Source organism: Aphis gossypii, chromosome 3 (assembly GCF_020184175.1).
Source record: "Aphis gossypii isolate Hap1 chromosome 3, ASM2018417v2, whole genome shotgun sequence".
Classification (NCBI taxonomy): Eukaryota; Metazoa; Arthropoda; class Insecta; order Hemiptera; family Aphididae; genus Aphis; species Aphis gossypii.
In genome coordinates this window covers 44,820,107-44,845,748 of record NC_065532.1, presented here as the reverse complement: position 1 = coordinate 44,845,748, position 25,642 = coordinate 44,820,107, and the positions used below count along the sequence as shown (strand labels likewise).

The following is a 25,642-nucleotide window of genomic DNA, read 5'->3' as shown; positions in this document are numbered from 1 at the left end:
TTTAAGAGTATGATCACGAATACGTGCTTATATTATATAATATTAATACAATTGTATATATATACACATATATTATATACAAATTACAATATATTATACAATATATTATATTATGTATTATATGCACTTATAACAGTTATAACTTATAATTTAAATTTAAAACACAGAATAAATAAAAATAAAATAAAATTTATTCTGTGATTAAATTTTAGTCAAGAATTCAAAAACAAAAACATTTGAATTTTTCACAATTAAAAAAAAAAATAGATTACACTAACTTGGACTAGAGTATTTGTGAGTTGTGTTGTTGGCATACCTACGCATTATAAACACGAACGTCGCCGTCTGTACCCACTATCCTACACAGAGAAAATAGAATATTTTCTTACTTTTCCGTGGCCCTAGCCAAACCAAAAGAATTTTCTAATGTACCTACTATTTCTTTTATTTTTATACTATAATAATTAATAATATTAAAAGTGTTGAAGTTTGTGTAATGGCTAAGGAGTAAGGGATGTCTTAGACCGTTGGGTATCTGAATTCTTAATTCTTTAGCATTATATTATTATAACAGTAGTGTTATAAAGCTTATATAGGTATATTATACTATAACTATATTATCACGTCAATAATTTACAATCATGATTCTTGGAGTTTGATGAAATGTTATCAATTATTATTCTGTGTTATCACTAATCTTGATAAATTATTATCTATATGAAAAAAATAAAGAATATTCTGATTTTTTTATGAGTTTATAACGAATAATTAATATACCTATATTATTTAGATGCAAGTACAAAAGTTGGTCGTTATATTACACTGCTGATTTTACCAATCTTGTAAAACATTCATCACGTCCTTTATTCTTCTATTTATATAGGTAATTGAAAAAAAAAAAATTTGTTCTGAAGAATATTCCTTTTTTTATATTTTTGATAACTAACTCAGATACATCAATTCATATTTATTTTGATCATAGTTATTAAAAATCTAAGCATTTAAGAAAATGAGGCGATTTATGCATTTAACTAAGGTAGTGCCGATGTTGCTAAAGTAAGTAACAATACATATTAATTTTTTAAAGAAAAGTAATGAATATTAATTATATTTTATAAGTTTTTAATAATTATAATTTTAATATACCAGCATTACCTATATTTTAAAAACAGGATTATTTTGGCTTTACCCTAATAGCTAAGTAAAATATAATGTTATTAAACCAATAACTTAAAGATTATAGGTATCTAATTAATACAAATTTTTTAATTTAAAAATAGAATGCATGAAAAGTTCAATAAATAACTATTTCCTATATTAGTAACAATGTTTTTAATTATCTTACTACATAATTTTCCACTATTAAATATATTTTAATACATTTTTGGTCATACTCAAGAATTATTGCCAACCAATTTTATAAAAATACAATAAACCTAATATGTACTAATTCATTAATTAAAATGATTTTTCAACATTTTAATTTTATAAATAGTTCTCTTGCTTTAATCTACGAGTTTTCTAATAAGGTAGTAAGTAAACTTTAGACATATTATTGAAAAGTGAGACTTTTTTGCATTATGCTTTTGATACCTAACATTTTATGTTTATAGTAGTCTTAATAATTCAGATTTCATGAGACCAAAATCCTCCTAGTTCATTAAAATTACTAAAATTGATTTTTTCTTTATAAATATACCTTTTTTAAACAACATCTTATGTTATACAAATAATTAAATGAACATATCGATAAATGAACTTTGAACTAGAAGGAAAGAAGGTTAGGTACGTATCAAAATCATAATAAGTTATTACTATAGTATTTAAGTTTACTTCTTTACTTGTGGTTTTATACTATTTGTATTGCTATATTATTTAATATACATTATTACTGAACTTATCTTTGTATGTTAATGATATTTATTTTTTTATTTCAGTGCTCAAAAATCAATTGCTACTAGTTCTAATTTGTTTCCTAAAATAAAACAGCAACCTTTTTTTATACCAACTCGTGGTATGTTTATACAAACTCAAGATACTCCTAATCCAAATAGCATAAAGTTTTTACCTGGTGTTCAGGTGAGCCGTGAGCGTATCTGTTTCCTGTTATCAATATAATCTGTTATATAGTATAAAATAAAATGTTTTTGTTAACACAGGTGTTAGAAAAAGGTCATACAATGGATTTTCCTAATGCTACAACAGCATACTGCAGTCCTTTAGCTAAAATCTTGTTTCGTGTTGAAGGGGTAAAAAGTGTCTTTTTTGGTTCAGATTATATTACTATAACAAAAGCAGATGATGATAGTGAATGGATGGTTCTTAAACCTGAAATATATGCTACCATTATGGATTTTTTTGCTAGTGGCTTACCTATATTAACCGATGTCAAACCAACTAGTGATACTCGTGAGTTAATTTATGATTTAAATATGTATACTTTATTAATATCCTTATTAATTTTATATAAACAATTTTTTAAGAAATTCATGAAGATGATAATGAAACTGTGATGATGATTAAAGAATTACTTGATAGCAGAATTAGACCTACTGTACAAGAAGATGGTGGTGATATTCTTTTTATAGTAAAACTTTTCTTTATTAAGAATATTAATGCAGAGCTATGTATATACTGATTTTATAACAGTGTTTATTTTTGTGGCTGTATGTGATTGTATACACCATAAAATGTTTCAATCATCAACTTTCAGTGTGGATTTTGATGGAAAATAAAATTTAGTTTATACTGTATCGAAATTAAAATAAAATATTCTCTGTATTTTAATAATAATTAGGTAAAATATAAAAACAAAAAATAAGCAATTTTCTCCAAAATAGTTTTGAACAAAATCAATTTTGTTCTACACTGGACAATTTTTACCAAACATTTATGTCAGTATTTTCTACAAATAGTATAATGCTACAAATATTACTAAATAATAATCAAAATATTTTAATTGAGCTTTTTATAGACATTTTAAATTGGTAATTTTGAAAATTCCACTTTTTACAAAATGTGTCTAAATCTTGAACATTTTTGAAATTTTTATAATAAAAAAATCTTCGCTCATTATCGTTTTTTGTATTCAATAGCCACTCATTGAATTTAAATTTAATGTATTCACATTGTCATGTTATTGATTACAGTGACCCACACTTAAGCAGTTCTGACTTTCCAACTCTTTTAGTTATAGACTTATAATACTTAAAATTACATAGTATGCTTGCTCATAAATACTTGAAAAAAAAACAAGAAATATTAATTAAAATAATGTACCAATATAAATCACATAATTATTATTTGAAATAAAAATAAAATAAATGATAATATTTATAAGAAAAAACAATTTAAAAAAATCCAATGTTTTGCTAAGTTAAATAAAAACTAAGTTTCTTCTTTGTCATTTATACTTAAATAATCACAGAGGGTATTGTTTATAATAAAGTGAGTTTCATTTAATATGATCACATTAGTTCAGGTCATTTTGATTTTATCTATTGATTCCATAAAACTTATTTTAATGATTCTATATTTATAGATATGTTTAAAATTAAATTAAAATAAGGTAAAGAAACTATCTATTTTCAATTGTACTTGAGAATGTACTAATTTCATTTTTATATTAGCCTGAAATTAAAATCTATGTTCAATTAATATACATATATTTTTTAATTATTAACATACATAATAATGTATGTACATTATATATAGTACTATAATATAACAACTATACTCAATTTAATTTTAAACACCATACAATTGATTATTATGCTCATAAAAATGATTCAATTATCCACTACTTAATAATTCTAATAAAAAATTAATTTAATATTAATAACATTATAATTTGGTTGGAGATTTTCATTTTTGATTCCAATAAACGATTGTGCTATAAACCAGTGATTTTATTAGACAAAACTCATTGCATTTAAAATTTTAGATTTCAAAATAATCGGGTCATATCTTGTAAACTTTAAACTATATTTTCTTTAATATGTAAACACTACACTCATCGGGATAGAGATTTTAGTATATCTACTTTTCTACTTCAGATCATCCAATGAACTCTGTTATATTGTGTGAAACACATGATACATCAATGCATATATTATTATAAAAAATAATAAATATGAATGATTTATTGTAATTATAATAACTATAATATGTTATTTTTTAATTACTTTTTATGATCCATATTTTATAAATTAACATCATTACATAATCAAATGTAACATAGATACATTTTGATAAATTTATGTAATTTTTTTGGTATGTTTTTAGGGATATGATGCAGGAATTGTCAAGTTGAAATTACAAGGGTCTTGTACTAGCTGTCCAAGTTCAATAGTTACCCTGAAAAGCGGAGTTCAAAACATGCTTCAATTTTATATACCTGAGGTAATTTAACTAAAACAATGAATTTATTATGATTCATAAATTTAAAACCTATTGGCTACTATTTTGTACCATTTTAAGACAATTAGTAAATATTATATTATAAAATTTCTGTTATAACAGTTGTAATTTTTTTTTCTAGTCAATTTTAGTCAAAATGTAATGAGATTTATAGCATAGAATATTATTATGATATAAATATGTATCAATTTTTTATTTATAACATTTAATATTAAACAAACAAAAATCATCAAAATAACCACCTAATAATTTAAGTATAAGCACTTACAAATATTAAAGTAATCCAAAAAATCAATCATATAAATGGAAACCCTCCTAAAACTCTAAATATGTATTTTCATATCTTTTTAAGGATACTTACCTACTTTATTTTTTTATTGATACTAATAGTTTCCTTTTCTTTTAGTAATATCCAACATACAATTTATAACAATATTTAGTTGATGAAATAAAAATATTATAATGAATAATAACAATGTACAATATATTTATTGTGTTGAAGGTGATAGCTGTTGAACAAGTTGAAGACGAAATTGAAATACGAACAAAAGTTGAGTTTGAAAAATTTGAAAAGAAGTTGCAAGAAAATGAGGAAAAAAAAGAATAATAATCAAGTTAAATCTTAGATATTTATTAATAAACATTTTTATAGTTTTCTACAATCTTAATCTATAAAAACTACATTTATCAAAATATCTAAAGTGCAGAGTGGTCTAATATATTTATAACTAATTAATAAAATGTTTGTATTATATTATATATATTTTTGGTAAAATGTTGTGTTTAAATAATTTAGTAATAGTAATAATAGTTGTTGTAGTAATAAATGTTTAAGAGAATAAAATTAAGCACTATAGAAACGTCTTGCTACTAATATACTAATGAGTGCAATAATTAAATATATAAGGTACATTCCGATATCTGAGCATAATGCATCCTTAAAAAAGTTGGGTGTTATATTATTGATGACTGGTTCTTCATTGATTGCATTTGATTGCACTTCCTGCTTTTGTTGGTCAGAAGGTTTGGTCACTTTTTCTGAATCTTCTCCCTAGGGATTAGTAAACACAATATAATATTGTGATTTATACATAATACCTAACCTTCATTATTTCAAAATAAAATTGTTTTTTTAATTACTTTAAATGTAACACTATTGATCAGTTCACTTTCTTCTTTTGTCATTGGTTTTGCTTTATTATTAGCTAATAAATCAGATATTTGACCACAACTGTCACAAGCCCAAGTATGAGACCTAATTTAAAAATAATTTGAATAATAATAAGTATTTTATTTTATGTTAGTTTTTTTTTTTTAAATACAATTAATTACTTTTTAGCAAGACTTGATCTTTCTTCGGGCGTATATTCAAGAGCTCCCAATGAACCTCGACCATTAGTTGGCATAAATGCAATCAATGCCAATAGAGCTGTTCTTATCGACCAAGACGGTTGCCAAGTTTCTGGATGATGGCTGGAAATGCTTAAGCAGATTTTTTTGTTTGTTTCCCAGCGACCATTAGGCTATATAATTAATAATGTTATATGAAATTATGGTTAGATTAAATTATTTATTACGCACAGTTAATAATATTATGTTAGGTGGCTTCATTGGATATTCAGTTGGTAGTAATATACGACCATGATAAATACCACCATCATACTCTGATGCCTGTGGACCACGTATGGTAAAGTGCCATTCAAATAAATTATCTTCTAATGGATGTGCACTATATTCATCTGTTGGTTCCGATAACTCTTTTGCTTCTCTCATCAGACGTTTCACAGCTAAAATATAAATAAATTAAAAAACTTCAAGTATTGATAAATGTTAATAATAATCTTTTATAAAAATAACAATTGTGTATTTAATAGAGTTGTTATATGGTAAATATAAAAAACTTGATTGATGATCAAAAATGTAAATGTAGTTAGCTTGGATATTAGGAAGTACGATACACAGACCATCTGCTTATCTGCCTACTATCGAATATAGAAAGGTATATAAAAATAAACAATAGGTATCTCAAACGCAGCAAAACAATTTGCTGAAAAAAATATTAAATAGTTGGTGTTAGACTAATAGGATACCTATAGGTGCAGTTTGAAGGGGTCCTTGAAGATGCTTAGCACCCCCCAAATTTTTAATAACAACATCAAATTTTTATGCAGTAGTGGCAAAAGTTACTCACGGGTTACTTTGGTCAACTTAAATCTAGCAGCCCCATAAATTTAAACCAAATTGGGCCTATGACTGGATACCATAAAACCCACTAACCATCTAATATAGAATTGTTCCTTTTTTGAGCATCACATACCCTTATTTCAATAAATTTTAAGTAGGGTTGTTTTTGTTACTAAATTATGACAATATAAAAAAGTATAGCTAAGTATAGATAGCTTAATATTAGATTGAGGGTGTGGCATACACTTTTCAAATGTTAGTTACAGATTAAACTTAACAAAAAAAGGTAACCTGCATGATATAACTACACTCAGAAGTCAAAAGCGTAGATTACAGGTACTATATGAAATAATTGTGATTTTTATAATAAAAAGAATGTTTCAGACATCAAATTAGTAACAACTGTATTTTTGAAAGTGTATTTTCAAAAATAAATTTAAGTTATTTGGTCAACAAATAGGTTTAATAATATGTAATCGATTATTTTCCCAAAATGAAGATTAGATATTATTGTATTAATGTTTTAAATGTTCAATTACATAAAATTTTTGAGAAATAAAAATTTAATGAAAACATTATAAGGATGGAAACGATGAGTATTGTTTATTTTTTAGTTATTATTTGCTATTTTAAATAAGTTACTTGCTTACCTGTACTTTTACTGTTGTATTGAGACTGCATGTTAAAAAATAATCAAATAGGTAGGTATGTTTCGTCACAGATAATTGATTACTTCACTTATAGTAGCTTGATATAATGCAATTAAGAAGTATTTAAGAATTACGCACAAAATATTAGTTACGTGTTATTTCCAAATATTAAATATTAGGCATGACAAAATAATAATACTAATTTATCATAATGAGTATCTGTGTTTGTTTTATTAAACAACATTTTATTCCATTATTTGATATTTCATAGATAAGTGATATAGTATGAGTATACAAATAAATATGACTACCTCATATGTTTGATGTGATAAGATCAGTTCTTCCCCTGAATTTAGCTAAAAACGATAAGGAATTGGTAAATATAATTTTTTATTTCACTGATAACATTGTAGTAGAGTAATCGACACGATTAAAGATGTTTTTTTATCGTGGTAATCAGTAAAGTGAAATTGTATTTTTGCATAGTGAATAAATAGTTAATGGAGAATTGTAATTTGTAGTTTTTAGATCAAATCCGAAAATTTCATTAGGTGTATCCTAATAATCAATAATATAAAATATTATGTATTTGAGCATTTAATAATAATAAATCATAATTAATGTAGAGGTATAACAATGAATAAAAATCAATGAAAGGTCTAAAATTCTAAATTTCAACTGTGGCCCACACAATCGTTTTCTAATACTTAACAACTACGTCCAGTAAAAAAAAAACAAGATCGAATGACTGGGAAAAAACTGGGTATTTAAATAACTAAAAATATGTCAGCAATTCGTAAAAACGTAAACAGTAACTAATAAAAAGTCAGATGAATTTCTCATGTTACCATTTAGAATTTAAGTAAACTTAAATCATAAACTGTATTTTAATACGTATATATATATATTTTTTATAGTACTTTGTCATGTTAGTACGTACTACTTCGTATTGTATATCAGAAAAACTTTAAATATTTATCAAATCTATAGGCATAATTAGCAAGGTACCTTATTATTATAACCACAGAACAGATTCAATATAATATATAATTCTGTATTATACTGTTATTACTACGAATTATCTTTATATGTAGTTCATGTTTTTTATTTATATTAAAATTTTTAAACTTACTTTATAATTTATAAATATATTTAAATATATAAAATGAATGATAAGAGCTAAAAAACGACAAATGAAATCTCAAAAACTGCTCAAAAAAGTTAAATCACAAAATAGATAACAGCACGGTCTTTGATTAACAAGCTAAATTTTACTATCATGAATTCTCGATCCACTAACTAGATATAATTATAGATAATAAAAATACAATTCAAAATAAAAGATAATTTCTTTTATTATCTATGAATATAATAGTAATGTATTATGTTATTTATTATTATGTCTATAGTTACCAAGTATACTGTTAAGTGTTAACTGCTTATAATTTATTTTTCATAATCGTTATAATTTTAATTTTTGTTTTATTTTTATTTCCTATTTCAAATGTGAATTTTGGTGTTTCCTAACCCTCGTTATACTGGTTTCTATTATCGTTATTATGGGTTCTATCTATTTTGGGTTCACTTTTAAATTTAAATTGTAATCAATTTAAAAGATAATTTATACATATGTAACTACCTACTATTTTACAGTTTTTTTTAAAAATTTTTTGTTAAATAATAATATTTATTCAAAATCTAGATAGAATTATTATTAATTATTATAATTAACTCGATTTATTCAAGAATAATCATTACCTTCTATCAAACCATGTGAATATTTATTAATTTTGGAAAGTAAATCAAGCTATAACATGATTGATATCCACATGATTAATAATAAAGGGTTTATTTGGAATGCAGATGGTAAGAAAGTTTAATTTATAAATTTAAGATTTCTACTTAGTAATAATTTTAATTGTATAATACTATAATGTAATATAAGTTTTAATTTTGGTGAAAGTTGAATTATTTTTTGTTGTTTGTTCATTTTATATAAAAAATAATTTGTGATCCTAATAAGAAAATTTCTAATCCTACATAGGTAGTTGTTACGTATTTATATCATATAATATTATTATTTAATAATTAATATACTTTTTTATTTTATAGATTGGTATGTTTTACGAACAACCCACCGTATGTTAGGGAGTTTGATTGGAACTTTACCTTCCACGCCACGTCAAGAAGATCAAAATGGTCTTCCTTGCCTTTTATTAATTGAAGAAGTTAGATTATTGGTTGAAAATTGTATTGGCCGAACTGTTGAATATCCATCATTTACATCTTTACATATTAAAGAAACAGCTAAAATCAATCCACCTGATACATTACCTAATGTTATGATACATCTTGGTTAGATTATTCTAATTTTATTATTTATTTATTAATCGTTTACCAGTTATTATAATTTCCAATTTTTTTGTAGATGAAATATGTTCAAACGTAATTGAAGTTCCTTTACCTAAATTTATTAACGATTTGGAAAGGATCAGATATAAAGTTTTTAAGGATCTGTGGTCAAAAGGATTTTATTTAACTTGTGGTATGAAGTTTGGAGGTGATTTTTTAGTCTACGAAGGTTAGATAAACAAATTGTAATACTTAAAAAAAAGAAATGAAATTTAATTATTTTAATTTTATTTTAGGTGATCCTTTGGCTTATCATGCAAAATATATAGTCAACTGTAGAGATTTGGATAAGCAAATAATGGTTTCGCGTAGTAGAGTTAGTTCAATTACTAATAAAAAAATGGTGTTAGCCAAAGATGATGGAATCTCTATAACATATTTAATTTATCATTTAGATGATTCATCACAAAATAATAATAAAATTAATTACACTTTTTAGTATATTTATTAATAAAATAATGTGTTAATGTACATGTCATAAAAATATTACATAATGAATTATAATATTTAAGGCTATTTAAGAACATTTTAAAACTTTTATTGTTTTGTAGCAGAATTTAATTGAGGTTTCATTTTTTAACTGCTTATTTTGCTATGCACTTAAAAAAAACCTCATTGCTGTGCTGAGCACAGTGTGCTCAGAATTAATAAAGTATTTATAGAATTAGTAATATAAACAAAAAAATAGAGTCACTTGGTACCTATAATAAATTAATGGATACAAGTGTACTTCGTCGTTAATTAAATAATTCAATTCCTGTAAAAAAATGTATTATGTAAATCATTGTTCAAAGCCAACAAATGTACAAATTGCTATTAGTAATTTATTTTACTATTAAAACAGTAGGTTAAATTAACTTTGCTGAAAATAAAATACTTATAGTAATTATAATAGTATGTAGGTATTCATTACATAATATATTATTATTATTATTATTAAGTTTTATGTCAAATAGTCAATATCAAGTACTGATTTACTTTAGAATGATGTGAATAAGTTGTTTGTAAAACAAATTGGTCATCAAAAAATTAAAAATTGGCTTAAAATTTAGTCAAAATACATTTAATTTGTCATTGTTAATAGTAAAATATAATAATGAAAATGACTAAAAAAATTTATGTTTTTATGAATATTATTATGTAATTACAACAAAATACCTAAAATGGTGATTTTTCGTTTGAATAAAATTACGTCAAACTTTGAACTGGCAATGTCTATACAAAAAAAAGTTAATTATTTTTAGATTTCAAGTTTATAGTAAGAACTACTTATTAGAAATCTTGAATAAATGTTTAAGAAATTTTAATTACAGTATTTTATTCATTTTGACGAATTTTGTTATCATTTGAATTTCAAACGCAAACGCTTATAAAATAATTATGCCTATGTATTCTAGATATTTTAAAATTGAATAAATATTAAATATGAAGAATTATTTTTTATGTTTTCGAGGTTTGAGTAGGTTTGAAGTACGGATTAATATACAATAATATATTAATCCGTGGATTGAACTCTTGAAGTTAAACCAAAAAATTGTCTCAAGAAAAACCATTACTTATAGTCTATAGAACTGACTTGATTCATGAATTCTACTGTTGGTACTGTTGGTAAATTACCGTACATACCAAGGTTTATAGATAATATTATCAATACACCTTGCGTACATACTACATATTTGATATCAGTTGTCTATCTTAACCTCAGTTTATTATCAGATAAAAACACATGCTGTAAGTAAATTTTTAAATAAAACCAAAAACTATTTGATTGCAATATTTTTTTTAATATTATTTATTACAAAAATAAATTTTTGTAGCTTGAATTTGACGATTTTGTACATTTTTTAATGTAATTCCTAAATTACTTCTATGAATAGGAATGTAATATAATTCTATTGTGTTTTTAGAACCATGTATAGGTTATTTAGGTTTCGGTCTCAAATAAATAATGGATTTCCTCAAATAGTTTTTATTGACAAGCCTCATTTAATGAAAATAGTGAAATATTCTAATATTCCTGGTAAGATTATTTAATCTTTATACATAGGTTTGGTTGATATGTTTACTGTATTATGTTTTATTGTGCTTATGCTTTTGTATTTTTATTGTATAGAAAGTCTACATACTAAAACTTTAACAAAAAACAAACAATTCAAAAGAAATGTTAAACGATTTTCAGAAGTAGTACAAGGTTAGTATTTATAAAAATTAATTCATTATAACTTCATAAATAATTATATCTAAACATATAATTTTTAATGCCTATGGTTTTGATGTTGGTTATATTTTGTCTTGAAGTAATTCCAATAATTCCAAAAATAATTTTTCTAAACATATTTTTTAAGTTATCATAAAAAGAAAATGAATTAAAATAGAAAAATCTTTGTATTTACATAAATATCTTTTAGCCTATTATTAGATTTTAGTTCTTTCTCATCAATATAAATGTGACATTATAGTAAATAATTTATTATAATTAAAATATATTTTTTAACTTTAGTTTTCTTTATTACAAATCATTAAAACTAATTGACCAATTAATATTTTTGCTCCAATTTACTAAATTGAGAAAATAATTGAGTACTTTTTTAGAACTTCTATAATACATCAACCTCTGTCATACAATATTTCTGGAGAATAGTTATATTACTCATATTTATTACCAAAATGTCAACCTACTTAAAATGGCCATTTTATAATTGGTACAGTTATTTATTAGCTGTCCAATTTAATATTATTAATTTATTTGAAATTTTTAAATAGTGATACATTTTTTGTTTTTATTTTTGTTTTAAGTTACCAGTAGTGTTGCCAGTCAATCTAAAGTAAAAGTAAAACATTTAAAACCTAACCAAGTGCAAAAAATGGTTGCTTCTAAAAAACCATTGGCTATGTTTCCTAAGACAGCAAAAACAAACAATAATTGTTCTGACAAAATGTCCATAAAAACTACATCTAACATAAAACACAATATTAAAGAAGAGCTGTTAGATGATATGGATGAAATGAATGAAGATCAAATTAGTTTGTTGAAAGATACTGATTTCTTACAAACAATAACTATGACGGAGAATGACATTGAAAATAAATTTGATTCCAACCATTTAAAAGATGAACAAGATGTTAATAATAGTATTAAACTAAATAAAAGTAAAGATAAATTGTAAGACGTCTTTGTTATTATTTTAACATGATATATTTTATGTAAATAACAATAATTTTTACATTTTTAAGATCCAAAAGAGAGCATAATCGAAATATTGCTGCAAAAAATAAACTTGAACTAAAAGAAGCTATTAAGCAACTTAATATTAAAGGCCGTGAAAAAAGTCTCAATCAAACACTTTTAGCATATATAGATTTATGTGTAAATTGAATATAATATGTACAATATATAAGAAAAGAAAATTTATACATTTTATAATTTTTTTCTTAATTTATTTAATTATTTTAGGTATGCTGTGGATTTCTTAATAGAGGGCTAGCTGCTTTGAATCATTATTGTTACAAGAGTGTTTCCAATAAGATATCTTTAAAAATAACTGATATTCGGATTTTCACATGTTTAATGCATGGTTTTGCAAGCAAGGTAAATGTTATGGTATTCTATTTATTCATAGATAATATTATGTATTAACAGAATTATATAATATAATATTCTCATAAATTTTATCAATTGTTATAAAAATCAAATAATTAATATTAAATATCAATATCTGATAAACTTTGTTGAATTTGCTTTAAGGTAAAGATATAAGAACTATTTTAAATTCAAATAAGTTATAGCAATTTTTAACCTAACCTAATCATGTGGCACACGTAAAACTATTAATAGATTTTTGCGGCACACCAGTTAAAAAACACAAAAGTATTAATTTAAGGGTAACTTATATATTTTAAAGGGTATTATATTTTTTAATCTTGTTCAAATAATATTTCTTGTTATTACAATTGATGAGTATATAAATATTTTTTAAATACTATAAACAGAAGAAAAAAATATATTTTGTACCTATTTTAATTGTGCAATATTTCTATTAACAGGATGTGTTGTTTCCGTTTTACAAACATAAAAATGGCAAATTTGTGTTTAGTAGAATCCATTATATACTTTGAGCTTTTATATTAGACTGAATTCACTTACTATCAATGTTAAAAGCAACTGCATTCTCATTAATTAAGCATTGGATTTTTTAATTTTTAAGTAAGATTTGAAACAGTATGCAGAACATTACAAATTGAAAATGGTCATATTATTTATCTAAAAAATTAAAATACTGAAAATATCATTGCTTAAGCACTGATGTTTTTTTCTTGAATTCACAGTTAAATACCCTTAATATTAAAAGTAAAACTAAAAGTTGGTTCTATCGAATGCCAATGGTGTATGTTTGTAAGATAGAGATCACATATTTGGGGATGGAGTTCTCTTAAATCCATTTCATCCTAATCTATTTTTCAGAATAAAAAATAATAAACTGTTTTAATTGGATATCTATTTTTAATTAATTTTTTCAGGGAAATTATGATAAGTTGAAGGAAATTTGGTCACTATTAGAACTATCACAAACAAAACCGAATATTCAAGCATATGCAGCTGCTTTTGAATGTTTAGTTAATAAAAAAGAACCAGGCTCTTTCGATATATTACAAGAATTATCTAAACAATTTTTATCTAATGTAAGGCATTAGAAATTTTCTATATTTAAATAATATATTTTATAATTTTATGAATTTATTTTTCTGTTTTAGGGATTTTCCTTTAATGATTTATTTAATAAATGTTTCTATGTCGGAAATCAACGAGAACAAGTACTAAAAGCTGTACGATTATTAAATCCTTCATTTGAACCACATCACAGTATTGAAAATATTTACTACACTTGTTCTCTTTTAGATCATTTAAATTCCCAAAAAGTAAAAATATCACTAAAATTAAATCTTAATTTGAATATATGTTCATATATGTATATATTATTTGATCCTTAGTCTACATTTAAATGTCCTGCTGAAGGTCTTTTTGACGAAAAGAAAATTCTTGAATGTGCTCGGAAACAACTAGAATTAGAAATGTCTACTACTGTAAAAGTCCAGTCAGTTGACAATAATTCTACGCCATCTCAAAAAGTTTTAGATTATGTAAGAATTTCAATAAAATATCTTTAATTTTTGTTTAAAATAAAAAATTATATCATTTGAAAATAATAAATAAATTTAACCAAGCAATCTATAATAAGAATTAGGTATATGTATTTAATTATACAACCTATGTTTTGTAATAATTTTTTCTAACACAATTATTTTATGATGTTGAAAACGGAAAATTATAGCAAATTAAATTAGATAATTATATATTTTGTATTATATGCTGTATTCAGTACTATACTAGATTCCGTACCAAATAAATTGTTTGCATTTTTTTTTAACTTTTATCTTATACAACGTAAGTGAGGATTATTTTTTTTTCACAAAACCATTTTCTTCATTATTTACAATTATTATTTTATTTAAAATAAAAAAAAATATATTAAAATGCCTAGATTTAAAGTAAAAAGTAGTGGTATATTTAGTATCAGTATAAATGTTTTAAAATCAAATATATTTTATATTCATGATTTTATTTTGTTTGTGTAAATAGGAATACATCATTTATTTTAATTTATTAATCAACTTAGTAAGGTTTCAATTAAATTAAATCTTAGTAAAAATTGAATTATTTCACATGATTTATTGTTACCCACAGCTTGTTTTTTTTTTTTTTTAATTTGAATAATCTATTTATTAATATGTTATTGTATGTCTATACACAGAGAAATAAATTAGAAGATTTACAAGAAAAATGGAAAGAAACTATAAGGAATGCTATTGCACGTGAATTAGAAAGCATACGTGCTCAGCATAATTGTTTAAAATCTTATCGGAATGTAAATATATATCCTTATTTAAGAGTTTTAAATACAGAACAATATGTTGATATAATTATACAAGAAGTACGAAAATTAGCTGAAGGGTCCGAAACATTTAGCCCAACAGTAAATTTGTTGTATCGAAATTTGGCTAATCAAGTTAGATTAAGGTACTGTATTATTTATTATAATATAATATATAATATAAACATTATACCTTAAATATTTTTTATTCAAAAATCAGGTATCAAATTAAATACAAAAAGAATACAAAAATTTTAGAAAAAATAAAAGCAGTTTACAGTGATTATTGTTCATGGTATATGAATAGTCAAAATAGTGATAGTCAAAATACCAGACAACAATGGCAACAATTAGTACATAAGTACAAAGCAATGGGAGCAGATATTGTGAGTTTTATTAGATATTGAATTCATTTTTTCTTTTAGTAAATAAGTTGTATCATTTTATATATTAGTATCTAAAAGTAAATTATAATATGTTAAGTTCAATTAAATTAAGAGTTATGGTTATAGACAAATACTAAAATATCTAATATTAACTTCTTACCTTATAAAATACTTTTAATTGTACTATAGTTTGAGTACTGAAAGAACGTAAGTCTGTACCGACCAAATATGTCTTACTCTGTTTCCCTTCGAAGATAGATCGCTGCTTGGTGAAAAAACTTTACGTTAGAGTCACATCTAGGTTTTAAATGAGGTGGGGTTGTACTCTCTAGGAAAACGGAATATAATGAATTGAAAACAGATTTTTTAGTTTATAAAAGTTGAAAATACGTATGATGCTAATATTCTTAATTAAAAACCTTAAAAATTCTCTAATGTTCCATTAAAAACTGGTAAAATATGCTTTTATATGCTTTTTTTTTTTTAAAGCTATTATTCTTTATTTTGAAAAAATAATTATAGAAATTAAAGAGAATGATAACTAGGAGAAAAAATGTGTTTTTGAGTCTAACATATTATTTTTATACAAATGGTTGGAATGATATTTTAAATATATTAAAATCCTAACTATATAATGTATTATAATACATCATTGATGAACCCTGAACAATTTCTTCATAAAGTCATTAATTTTTATTATGTATTTTCAGTTAATAGTCAAAAAATTATGGTTGGTGGTGTCCTAAAATTATAATTTAAACTTTATTCTGAGGTTAATATGGTTATAAAAGTTAAGGAATCATTGTAAAATCAAAAAATGTATTCTTCTGTTCAAAATCTAATGGGAATGCTGTGAATTGTTCGCACTTAAAAACTATTAAATATGCACTGATAGCTGTCAAAATATGCTCTAGAAAAATTTAAAATATACTCTCATTTTTAAAAAAAACATTTTAATTTTTCTTTTATTTTTATTATAATTTTTTATTAATTTTAGTTCAAATATTAGTAATATTACAAATATGTGTGACCTATGAGTTATGAGTATATTGTATTATTTAACTATTGGACTTGAATAGTCTTGATATTCGTCATATACATGATTTATAAAAAAATATGCTTAGAATAGATTAAGTTTCTATTTAAAATTATATAAATCATCTTTAAAGTAGTTATTGCATGATACAATAAATTAATGATTTTTTCAAATTTTTAGATCAGATCAGATCAGATCAGTAAATTAATTTAATCTCCACTCAATAGTACAATTATAATATTCAATAATACACGTTAAATATTCGACTATAAATAGAATAGTTTCCATGAAACTACACAAGTCATAGTTATTTATAGTAATTATGCAAATACATTTAATGTCAATTTAGAACAGATTAACCAGAAAAATATAAATATTACGAAAAAAAAGCATTTCTATAATATAATCATTAAAACATGCATTAATATGGCGAAAGTTCTAAGTTAGGACTCCTAACCCATAAAATATGAAAAAAATATTCAAAATGTGTGATTTGGTATTTGAACTATAAATAAGTCAAAACAAATTTTGGCCAAATCCATTTTATTATACAGTGTATCAAAAAAAAAAAAACATGCAAATTCATTAAATTTACAGCCTTGCTATTAATAAATAAGGTAACACCAAAAAGAGGATAAATAGTATAAACCACCTTTAATTGTATGTTAATGCCTGTATAACTTTTGCATTTTATTTTGTTTATTATTAGGAACAAGATGATAAACAATGGCCTTCTACTGTATTAAATAGCATTGGAAAATTTCTATACAACATAATTATCAAAGACATAAAAATTGATGTCAACATAATGAAAGACAATGTAGAAGAAGAGTAAATTAAAATTTATGTTTGCAATTTTTAGCTTTGATTATCTTAAATTAATTATTTAAATTTCTAGGCATTTATTACCAGCATTCTACACAGTTTTTCGTGGACAATGTCAACACGTGAAACAAGAAATCAAACCACATCCTGTATTGTCCAAACTTTATCAGTCATCTCAACCTAGTGATTTAGTATTTGATGTTACTATGATTCCTATGTTAAGTCCACCAGTTCCTTGGACTTCAATAAATTCTGGAGGATATATTGCTGCTAAAGCTGATTTAATTAGGTAAACTTTTATTGAATTGAGAAATACCATTCAGATTTATCTTATTATAAATTAATTTGCATATAAAGTAATATATAATTATGTAATTTTATATAATAAAATATTTAAAATTTAATTGTAGTATTGATACATTATTTAAATTAAAGAATAAAACCAGATGTTGTAATTAACATTTATATATATATATATATAACTTGTTTTGATTTTAATATTATTAATTACATTTTGCAATATGCTTCATTCAATTATATACTCTGATGTAACTAATAATTGTAAATTATTCAAAACACATAAATCAAAGAACTTCAACAGCTTTGAATCATTATTTTAATGTTTAGTGTGTAGTATAGTATTTTAATTTATTGTTTAGGTTACCTCAACAAGCTATTTTACAATGGCATAGACTTGAACAAACACCAAAACAAGAACTTTATCCAGCCTTAGATGCACTGAATCAGTTGGCCTCTATACCCTGGACTATTAATAAACCAGTAATCTTATATTATAATTATAATATATTATAAATTGATAATAGTTATAAGTAAACTAATAATTTGTTAATTACTTTAATAGGTTTTGGATGTAGTTCTTCAAGTATTCCGTTCAGGTGGTTCTACAAAGTTAGATATTCCAAAGCCTGTATCGGCCTTTCCATCTCCACAACCAATATTACAAAGTATGAGTAAAGATGAACGATCTAGGTTATATAAAGAGCGTGCTATATTAAAAAGACAAAAAGCTGAAATGTTTAGTTTGTGGTGCGATGCTTTGTACCGGCTGTCATTAGCAAATCACGTAAATAATTATAATTCATTTTTAAAAATTGATTTAATAATAATTAAAAAAATTTTAGTTTTGTGGTAAAACATTTTGGTTGCCTCATAATATGGATTTTCGAGGTCGAGTATATCCATGTCCTCCACACTTAAACCATCTTGGCTCAGATATGGCTAGATCACTGTTGTGTTTTGCTAAAGGAAAACCACTTGGGTCTAATGGTCTTAACTGGTTGAAGGTAAGTTTTAAAAATTAATTAATTAACAACTTAACTTGAGTTCAATGAAGATTTATTATATATTTTTAGATACATTGTGTTAATTTAACTGGTCTGAAAAAAAGAAATTCTGTTAAAGAGAGACTTCAATATGCAGAAGAGATACTTCCAGATATATTAAATTCTGCTCAAAACCCTCTAGGAGTATGTAGTATAAAAATATTTTTTACTGAACAAAATTAAAAATTGTTTGTTTTATTATTATTTTTTATTATTGATTTGTTTAGGGAAATATGTGGTGGGCCGAATCTGAGAATCCTTGGCAAACTCTAGCGTGCTGTATTGAGATATCTCATGCTCTACAATCAGAAAATCCAGAAAACTTTATTTCTCATTTCCCTGTTCATCAAGATGGATCATGTAATGGTTTACAACATTATGCTGCTTTAGGTAAAGATTTTGCTGGAGCAGTGAGTGTCAACTTAACCCCTTCTGATATACCACAAGATGTGTATAGTTGTGTTGCAGCTATGGTAAAAACATTGATATTTCATTAAAAATAAATAAAGGATTAGATTAAATTTATTTATTTTTCTAGGTTGAAAGAGAACGTTTAAAAGACGCTGCAAATGATGTTGTAATAGCAAAATATTTAGATGGATTTGTTAGGCGTAAAGTAATTAAACAAACTGTGATGACAACAGTTTATGGTGTAACTAGATTTGGTGCCCGTTTACAAATTGCTAAACAATTGAAAGGTATTTTCAGCATATTATATTTTATATAAATATTGTAATTATCATATATTTAATTTTGAATTTTGTTTTTTAAGATATTGATTCATTTCCTAAAGATAAAGTATGGTCAGCTTCTACTTATTTAGTGGCCAAAACATTTGAAAGCTTAAGAGAAATGTTCACTTCTACAAAAGAAATACAAGTAAAGTTATAGTATTATAAAATACTTTTGATAGTAAAATAATAATAATAAATATAATGTCTTCTAAGCCTTTGGAGCCCCAACAGTTAGAAATTTTGTAGAGCATTGGAGAAAGTCTAAAAGGTTTAGAGAATGGGTTTGCATCCTCAAAAGTAACTTAAGGGCCCCTTAAAAAACTAATAAAGAAAGACGGCTGTATTGTTCCTTTAAAAACATTGTTCAAAAATGCTCATAGAGAAGTACAATTTATATAGAATATTTTCCTAGTAATATTAGTTAATATTTTGAAAACTTTTTTTATTATATTTTAAGTATTTAGCCTTCATTATATAATTAATTATTAATATATTTTTAATTATTTATAAAAGTTATTGAAATGTTTTACTTTTTAACTCCTCAATTAATAAACCAGTTCAGTAGTAAACTAATTAACTAAATTAATTTTCCTACTAGAAACAATACTAAAATTGAAAATCTGTGTCTTCAGACACAAAAAATAATTGTTACTCATTGTAAATTAAAAAATTAAATACCTTGTTCAAAATCTATACACTATTTAGGTTAAAAAAAGTTTTAAAGTATAATATTATAGTATCATTTATATATTTAAGTAGTTTATGATTTTAATTTACAGTAAATATTTACTTTTTTTTTTTTAATACCAATTGTAATTATTTTACATTATTTTAGGATTGGTTTACAGAATGTGCCCGTGTAATATCACAATCATGTGGTCAAAGTGTAGAATGGATAACACCATTAGGATTACCTGTAGTTCAACCTTACAATCGTAAAAACAAAAATCATGATTACACTAAGAAATCTAGTGTTAAAATGGGAGAACATTTTGTGCTGGATATGTACGAGTTAGTATCTAATTAAACAATTTTAAGAATTATTGTGTGGATAGCAAGTTTTATTAAAACTTACATTCTATTAAAATGTTATTTTATCCATCTTTAAACTAAGTTTTTCTTGTTTATAAATTTATACTTAACAGTTACATAATTTTGTTTAACTTATAGTCGACCAAATGTAATGAAACAAAAGAATGCCTTTCCTCCAAATTTTATCCATTCGCTAGATTCTAGCCATATGATGTTAACATCTCTTCACTGTGAGCGAGCAGGTATCACATATGTATCAGTACATGATTGTTTTTGGACACATCCTAATTCTGTTGAAATTATGGGAAAAGTAATGAGATAATTATATACTTATAATGAATACTTTATTTATGCGCGGAAATATTTTCAGATTTGTAGAGAACAATTTGTAGCACTACATAATGAACCAATTCTAGAAAATTTATCTAATTTTATGATTAAAAAATATGAACTTCCTAATTAGTAAGTATAATAAGAGCTTAAAATAAAATTATATTAATATTATTTATTATATTATTTTTTCCAGCGATATTACAAATGATACTCAAGATATGTTAAATGTTTTTAAACAATTACCCAAAAAAGGAGATTTTAAACTTAATAATGTTTTAGACTCTGTATATTTTTTCAGTTAAAACGTTTTAGTTTGTTGTGATATGAGTTTTTATTTATTTTGTTTTCTAGTCTTAAAATATATTTGTATTTTTTCAAAAGAAAGTTTATTATTTTTTGTTGTTTAAAGATCACATTATTAATTATAATAATATATTAATAAACACAATACATAACATCTTTTAACAAAACAAGTATTAATTATGAATACATTTTATATGTATCATGTATGAATAAATAAATAAAACATACTATAAATATTCATTTTCATTATGTCAAAAATATGAAACAATTTTGCTTTGTGTAAGTGTACACAGAACTAATTTTGTTAATAATAATGTGTTTTTTCTGATTTAGTAAAATTAAAAATTGTTCCACCAATACATCATGTTTAAATTAACTTAAATATATTATCTAAAGTTTAATTAAATAAAATAATGTTCAATGCATGCATAAATCTGAAAAATATATTTAGTTAAATATTTGTTGCTTGTCTATTATTAATTATACAGTATTATAATATTATTAAATTTTGAAAAAAACTTTATGAACTGGAAAGTATGTAGCCCAATCAGTGCTGGACAGGCAAAAGACCTATCCATTTTCTATCTATTTTAGGTTTGAATATAGCTACATCTATTGTACAAGCTCATTTTTACAAATTCTGCATTAAAAATTATTGAAAAGACTTTAAAACCTAATTCAATCTAAGTACGAACTAGGTACTTTGCCATAATTCAGAAATCTAAACTAAAAATTCGCTGCAGATTCAACATTTATTTATAGCCTTGTATAGCATGATATTAAAAGTTAAAAGAAATAAGAGAATACAAATAATGCTTTTAAATTAAATATACATAGGCACCTATTATTTATTATTTAAATGAGTTGAAAGGCTATTAATTATTTTAGAGGTTATTAAATGTTACCTATAGGTTAATAAATAAATATATTCATCTAAATACCTGTGTATTTTTAAAGGTCTAATAACTCTAATATATATATATATATATTTTTTTTTTAAAATTTATATTTATTATCTATTTATGGATTATAATATATCAAATTATTACATCCCACTAAAATAACGCATCATATTTATAACTAAGTCAAGCTTTCTAATATAAATAGTAATGCTCGTTATTTTTCATCTGTTTTCCGTTCATATATTATAAATAGTAATTATTGTGCTATAATTTAAAATCAAAGACAATCTTATTATTTCATTGTATGTTCTATGAAGAAACTGATTTCGTAGTTTGGATTAGTCATCATCAATCATTACTCATTCAGATAAAAATAAATTTCCTCCTCAAATTATTCATGTGATTTAAAATATAGTAGCATGTTTACTAATTTACTTATTGTTTTAAATAACAGATTGTAAATATCTTTTAATAAAAATAAATACTTAGGTACCTACTCTAACTTGCAAGTCTATGCTGCGAAAAAATAACCCTTAATAGAAAATTATGATAAATTTGCATTAAAATATCTATATACATTTTTAAAAGCATAGTTATGTGAGTAATGCTCTGTTGTACAGCAGGTCACTATTATTTATGTGTTAAATTTGATGCAACTGAATCCAATGACAGGTATCATTGCATATTTGTATACAAAAAACTATTCTGAACGGAGGTTGGAGATGATGTGTCAGCCTGACAGCCTAGGATATATTTTCCAGTGGGTAGTGAAAATAGTGGTTTATGTTTTAATGATCTGAATAGGTACCCCAAAATTAAATCAAATACAAAAAATGCCAAATTAAACCACTGGTGTATGTTTCAAGTTTCTACGACTATAGTTATAACAAACTATACTAAAAATCTAATATTATTTTTACATTTTACGTAAATCATTATTTTACGCGTGAATTTTGAATTTAGTAAAAATTTAAACATGAGATAAATTTTTTTTAATTTACCAACGCCTAACTTTTTTTATAATTATTGTAAGCCAATTAGCCAAACAAAATCTTGTATTAAATTTTCAACTCTTAGCTTCTTCTTAACTTCTAAATTGTTTATACATTTTAACTACAAAATAATTTGCAAGTATTCATGATTTTGACGAATTTTTCAATATTTGAACTTCAAACGCTATGATAAAAAAAAAATTGTGCCTATGTATTCTTATAATTTTTTTAATCACAATAAGAATAATTCATGAGGACTTTGTACTTGTTTAATTTTCAACCTACTTATACTTTTTAGTTTTTAAATAATAACAAATATTAAAAATCGTGTGAGGACAAATCGTTATCGTTACGTGATTTCGTAAAAAATTAAAATTCAGACGCTCATAAAATTTTTTCCTATAATAACGCTTCGATTTTGAACATATTTCGTAAACGAATTTTAATTTTAAACGCTTATAGAAAAAATTGTGACTAACAATTTTTTATTTTTTTTTAATTACAATAAGAACGACTTATAAGAAACCTTGTAATTTTCAAGTTTTTTTGGGCATCCAAAATTTTTTTATCGACGTGTCAAAAAAAAAAATTAGTTGAAAGTTTCTATAGGATTATTTTTAATCGGAATCTCAATCAACAACGTTGATATTATTAAAAACTAGTTTATTGTATTTTGTACTATGTTTAGTACTATGACTGCTATGAACATCAGAGCCGGATTAATGAATATTAGTGGCTCTGAGCTGTTATTTTTGGAAGCCCTAATTTTACAAAAAAAAAAAACTATTTTAATGTCAGTTGATATTTATTGGTTAAAGAAGAAAAATATTTTCATTCAGTGAATAAATTCACATTGCATAATTAATTTATTAAAAAATACAATTTAATTAAGTATTAAAATATAAAATACGAGTATTACCCTACCAACCTACATACGTATGGTAATAATACAAAATTACAAAAATATAAACAGTTATTTAAAATATTATTTTCAAGATTTACTTGATGCAAAAGTATCTTAAACGTCATGAACGATAGTTTTTTCGATGTTATTTTCGATTGACACAATTTATTGTTAATGCGTTCAATCTATGTAGAATGTAGATATTGGTAGATTTTCAATTAGAGCCATCTTGAACAATTTAACATTATTGTCAGATTAATCTCAATGCAATATGTATATTTGAAAAAACATCAATGAAATTTCGTTCATAAAGACGTTTTGCTATAGCACCACAACACGGACAATTATTTCAAATGATTTATATGAATGTATCTTTAAATATAAAAATCATTTTTTTTATTGTATGTCTAGAATTGTAAAAAAACTGCTGGTCCATAATATATTTTTGGGGCCCCTGAGCTAACCCCGCTTAACTCCCCTCTAAATCCGCCTCTAATTAACATAATATATTGCTAGATTCTCAAACCGTACCAGTTTTGATATTAAACAATTTAATAATTGCTTGTGAATTTGATTTCTGGAGTGCTAAAATGAATATATAATTTATTATATTTATGAAAGAAAAATTACATTTTATTCAAAAAAAAAAAAAAAAACAATTTCATATTAAATATTAAAAAGAAAACTTTAAAAAAAATAAAAATAAAAAATAGGAAAAAAAGTATTGAATTTATATCGAAAATATATTGTGGTGGAAATGTCCGCATTCTTGTAGTTATATATCATCTAAATATTAATTGAACTTTTTTATGCTTAATCTATAGCAAGTTTTGTAAACTTTGCCGAATTTAGAACATTATTGCTGCCTAATTAAGCGTTATAACTAATATTCATAAGTTCATAACTAATTCGTGTTCCTACATAAACCAACGTATTATTTTGATCGTAACCTGTCGACTGCAGCTTGCAGCAGTGCACAGTACAGACAATTAATTTATTATCTTTGTTCCCAAGAAATATTAGAGCAAATCAAAAGGTGTTAAACACTTAACAGCTTCTAATGTTAGTCATATTATTTATCAATAATAATACGCGCAAGCGCGTATTTTAACATTGATCGAATTATTCAAGAACGTAATGCGGTACGACACACAAATACGATGTTTAAGGTCATAGAATATACATAAAGTAAACAAATAAATGTTGTTTTACATGTCAACTGTCCTAGTGAAGGGGGCGTTTGATCTAAATGTAAAA

The 25,642-nt window shown here is 23.8% G+C and overlaps 4 protein-coding genes across 6 annotated transcripts; 3 read left to right on the top strand and 1 right to left on the bottom strand.

Annotated features, from left to right (window-relative positions):
• Window positions 1–714: 714 nt before the first annotated feature.
• Window positions 715–5,194, top strand: LOC114128362 (NFU1 iron-sulfur cluster scaffold homolog, mitochondrial-like). 2 transcript variants are annotated; one of them, XM_027992864.2, is made up of 7 exons: window positions 715–883; window positions 983–1,056; window positions 1,938–2,079; window positions 2,160–2,409; window positions 2,484–2,587; window positions 4,285–4,401; window positions 4,922–5,194. In XM_027992864.2, the coding sequence occupies exons 2-7, from the start codon at window positions 1,010–1,012 to the stop codon at window positions 5,024–5,026; spliced, it is 765 nt and encodes a 254-aa protein (XP_027848665.1). In that variant the 5' UTR covers window positions 715–883; window positions 983–1,009; the 3' UTR covers window positions 5,027–5,194. The 2 variants fall into 2 exon arrangements, with proteins under 2 accessions (XP_027848665.1, XP_027848667.2); XM_027992866.2 differs by lacking the exons at window positions 715–883; window positions 983–1,056 and adding an exon at window positions 1,577–1,785.
• On the bottom strand, window positions 5,030–7,504 carry LOC114128363 (ubiquitin-conjugating enzyme E2 J1-like). Its single transcript, XM_027992867.2, has 5 exons — window positions 7,254–7,504; window positions 6,001–6,206; window positions 5,752–5,942; window positions 5,560–5,674; window positions 5,030–5,470 (listed from the first exon to the last, which is right to left on the bottom strand). Exons 1-5 carry the CDS (start codon window positions 7,282–7,284, stop codon window positions 5,264–5,266), a joined length of 750 nt encoding a protein of 249 aa, XP_027848668.1. The 5' UTR covers window positions 7,285–7,504; the 3' UTR covers window positions 5,030–5,263.
• Window positions 7,505–8,811: 1,307 nt separating this feature from the next.
• On the top strand, window positions 8,812–10,394 carry LOC114128359 (tRNA-splicing endonuclease subunit Sen34). Its single transcript, XM_027992860.2, has 4 exons — window positions 8,812–9,119; window positions 9,366–9,608; window positions 9,682–9,834; window positions 9,902–10,394. Exons 1-4 carry the CDS (start codon window positions 9,068–9,070, stop codon window positions 10,102–10,104), a joined length of 651 nt encoding a protein of 216 aa, XP_027848661.2. The 5' UTR covers window positions 8,812–9,067; the 3' UTR covers window positions 10,105–10,394.
• A 982-nt stretch (window positions 10,395–11,376) lies between these two features.
• Window positions 11,377–21,664, top strand: LOC114128360 (DNA-directed RNA polymerase, mitochondrial). Of its 2 annotated transcripts, XM_027992861.2 has the most exons (24): window positions 11,377–11,396; window positions 11,573–11,685; window positions 11,779–11,856; window positions 12,462–12,828; window positions 12,900–13,032; window positions 13,120–13,254; window positions 14,184–14,345; window positions 14,418–14,582; window positions 14,655–14,804; window positions 15,476–15,741; window positions 15,816–15,981; window positions 17,727–17,848; window positions 17,916–18,131; window positions 18,502–18,622; window positions 18,705–18,926; window positions 18,985–19,146; window positions 19,216–19,329; window positions 19,413–19,658; window positions 19,724–19,883; window positions 19,958–20,064; window positions 20,755–20,930; window positions 21,090–21,261; window positions 21,322–21,413; window positions 21,478–21,664. In XM_027992861.2, exons 1-24 carry the CDS (start codon window positions 11,392–11,394, stop codon window positions 21,584–21,586), a joined length of 3,759 nt encoding a protein of 1,252 aa, XP_027848662.2. In that variant the 5' UTR covers window positions 11,377–11,391; the 3' UTR covers window positions 21,587–21,664. The 2 variants fall into 2 exon arrangements, with proteins under 2 accessions (XP_027848662.2, XP_050058950.1); XM_050202993.1 differs by lacking the exons at window positions 11,377–11,396; window positions 11,573–11,685; window positions 11,779–11,856; window positions 12,462–12,828 and having other exon boundaries at window positions 12,912–13,050.
• The last annotated feature ends 3,978 nt before the right edge of the window (window positions 21,665–25,642 follow it).

Excerpts from the sequence above, each read along its gene's own strand:
- LOC114128362 (XM_027992864.2), top strand. The coding sequence starts at position 1,010 with ATGAGGCGATTTATGCATTTAACTAAGGTAGTGCCGATGTTGCTAAA. Across the intron at positions 2,588-4,284 it reads GTGGTGATATTCTTTTTATA|GGATATGATGCAGGAATTGT; the intron begins GTAAAACTTTTC and ends GTATGTTTTTAG. Across the intron at positions 4,402-4,921 it reads TTCAATTTTATATACCTGAG|GTGATAGCTGTTGAACAAGT; the intron begins GTAATTTAACTA and ends ATTGTGTTGAAG.
- LOC114128359 (XM_027992860.2), top strand. The coding sequence starts at position 9,068 with ATGATTGATATCCACATGATTAATAATAAAGGGTTTATTTGGAATGCA. Across the intron at positions 9,120-9,365 it reads GTTTATTTGGAATGCAGATG|ATTGGTATGTTTTACGAACA; the intron begins GTAAGAAAGTTT and ends TTTATTTTATAG. Across the intron at positions 9,609-9,681 it reads TAATGTTATGATACATCTTG|ATGAAATATGTTCAAACGTA; the intron begins GTTAGATTATTC and ends ATTTTTTTGTAG.
- LOC114128360 (XM_027992861.2), top strand. Across the intron at positions 15,742-15,815 it reads GCTAATCAAGTTAGATTAAG|GTATCAAATTAAATACAAAA; the intron begins GTACTGTATTAT and ends TTCAAAAATCAG. Across the intron at positions 18,623-18,704 it reads CCTGGACTATTAATAAACCA|GTTTTGGATGTAGTTCTTCA; the intron begins GTAATCTTATAT and ends TTACTTTAATAG.
- LOC114128363 (XM_027992867.2), bottom strand. The coding sequence starts at position 7,284 with ATGCAGTCTCAATACAACAGTAAAAGTACAG. Across the intron at positions 6,207-7,253 it reads ATACAACAGTAAAAGTACAG|CTGTGAAACGTCTGATGAGA; the intron begins GTAAGCAAGTAA and ends TTTATATTTTAG. Across the intron at positions 5,471-5,559 it reads TCAATAGTGTTACATTTAAA|GGAGAAGATTCAGAAAAAGT; the intron begins GTAATTAAAAAA and ends ACTAATCCCTAG.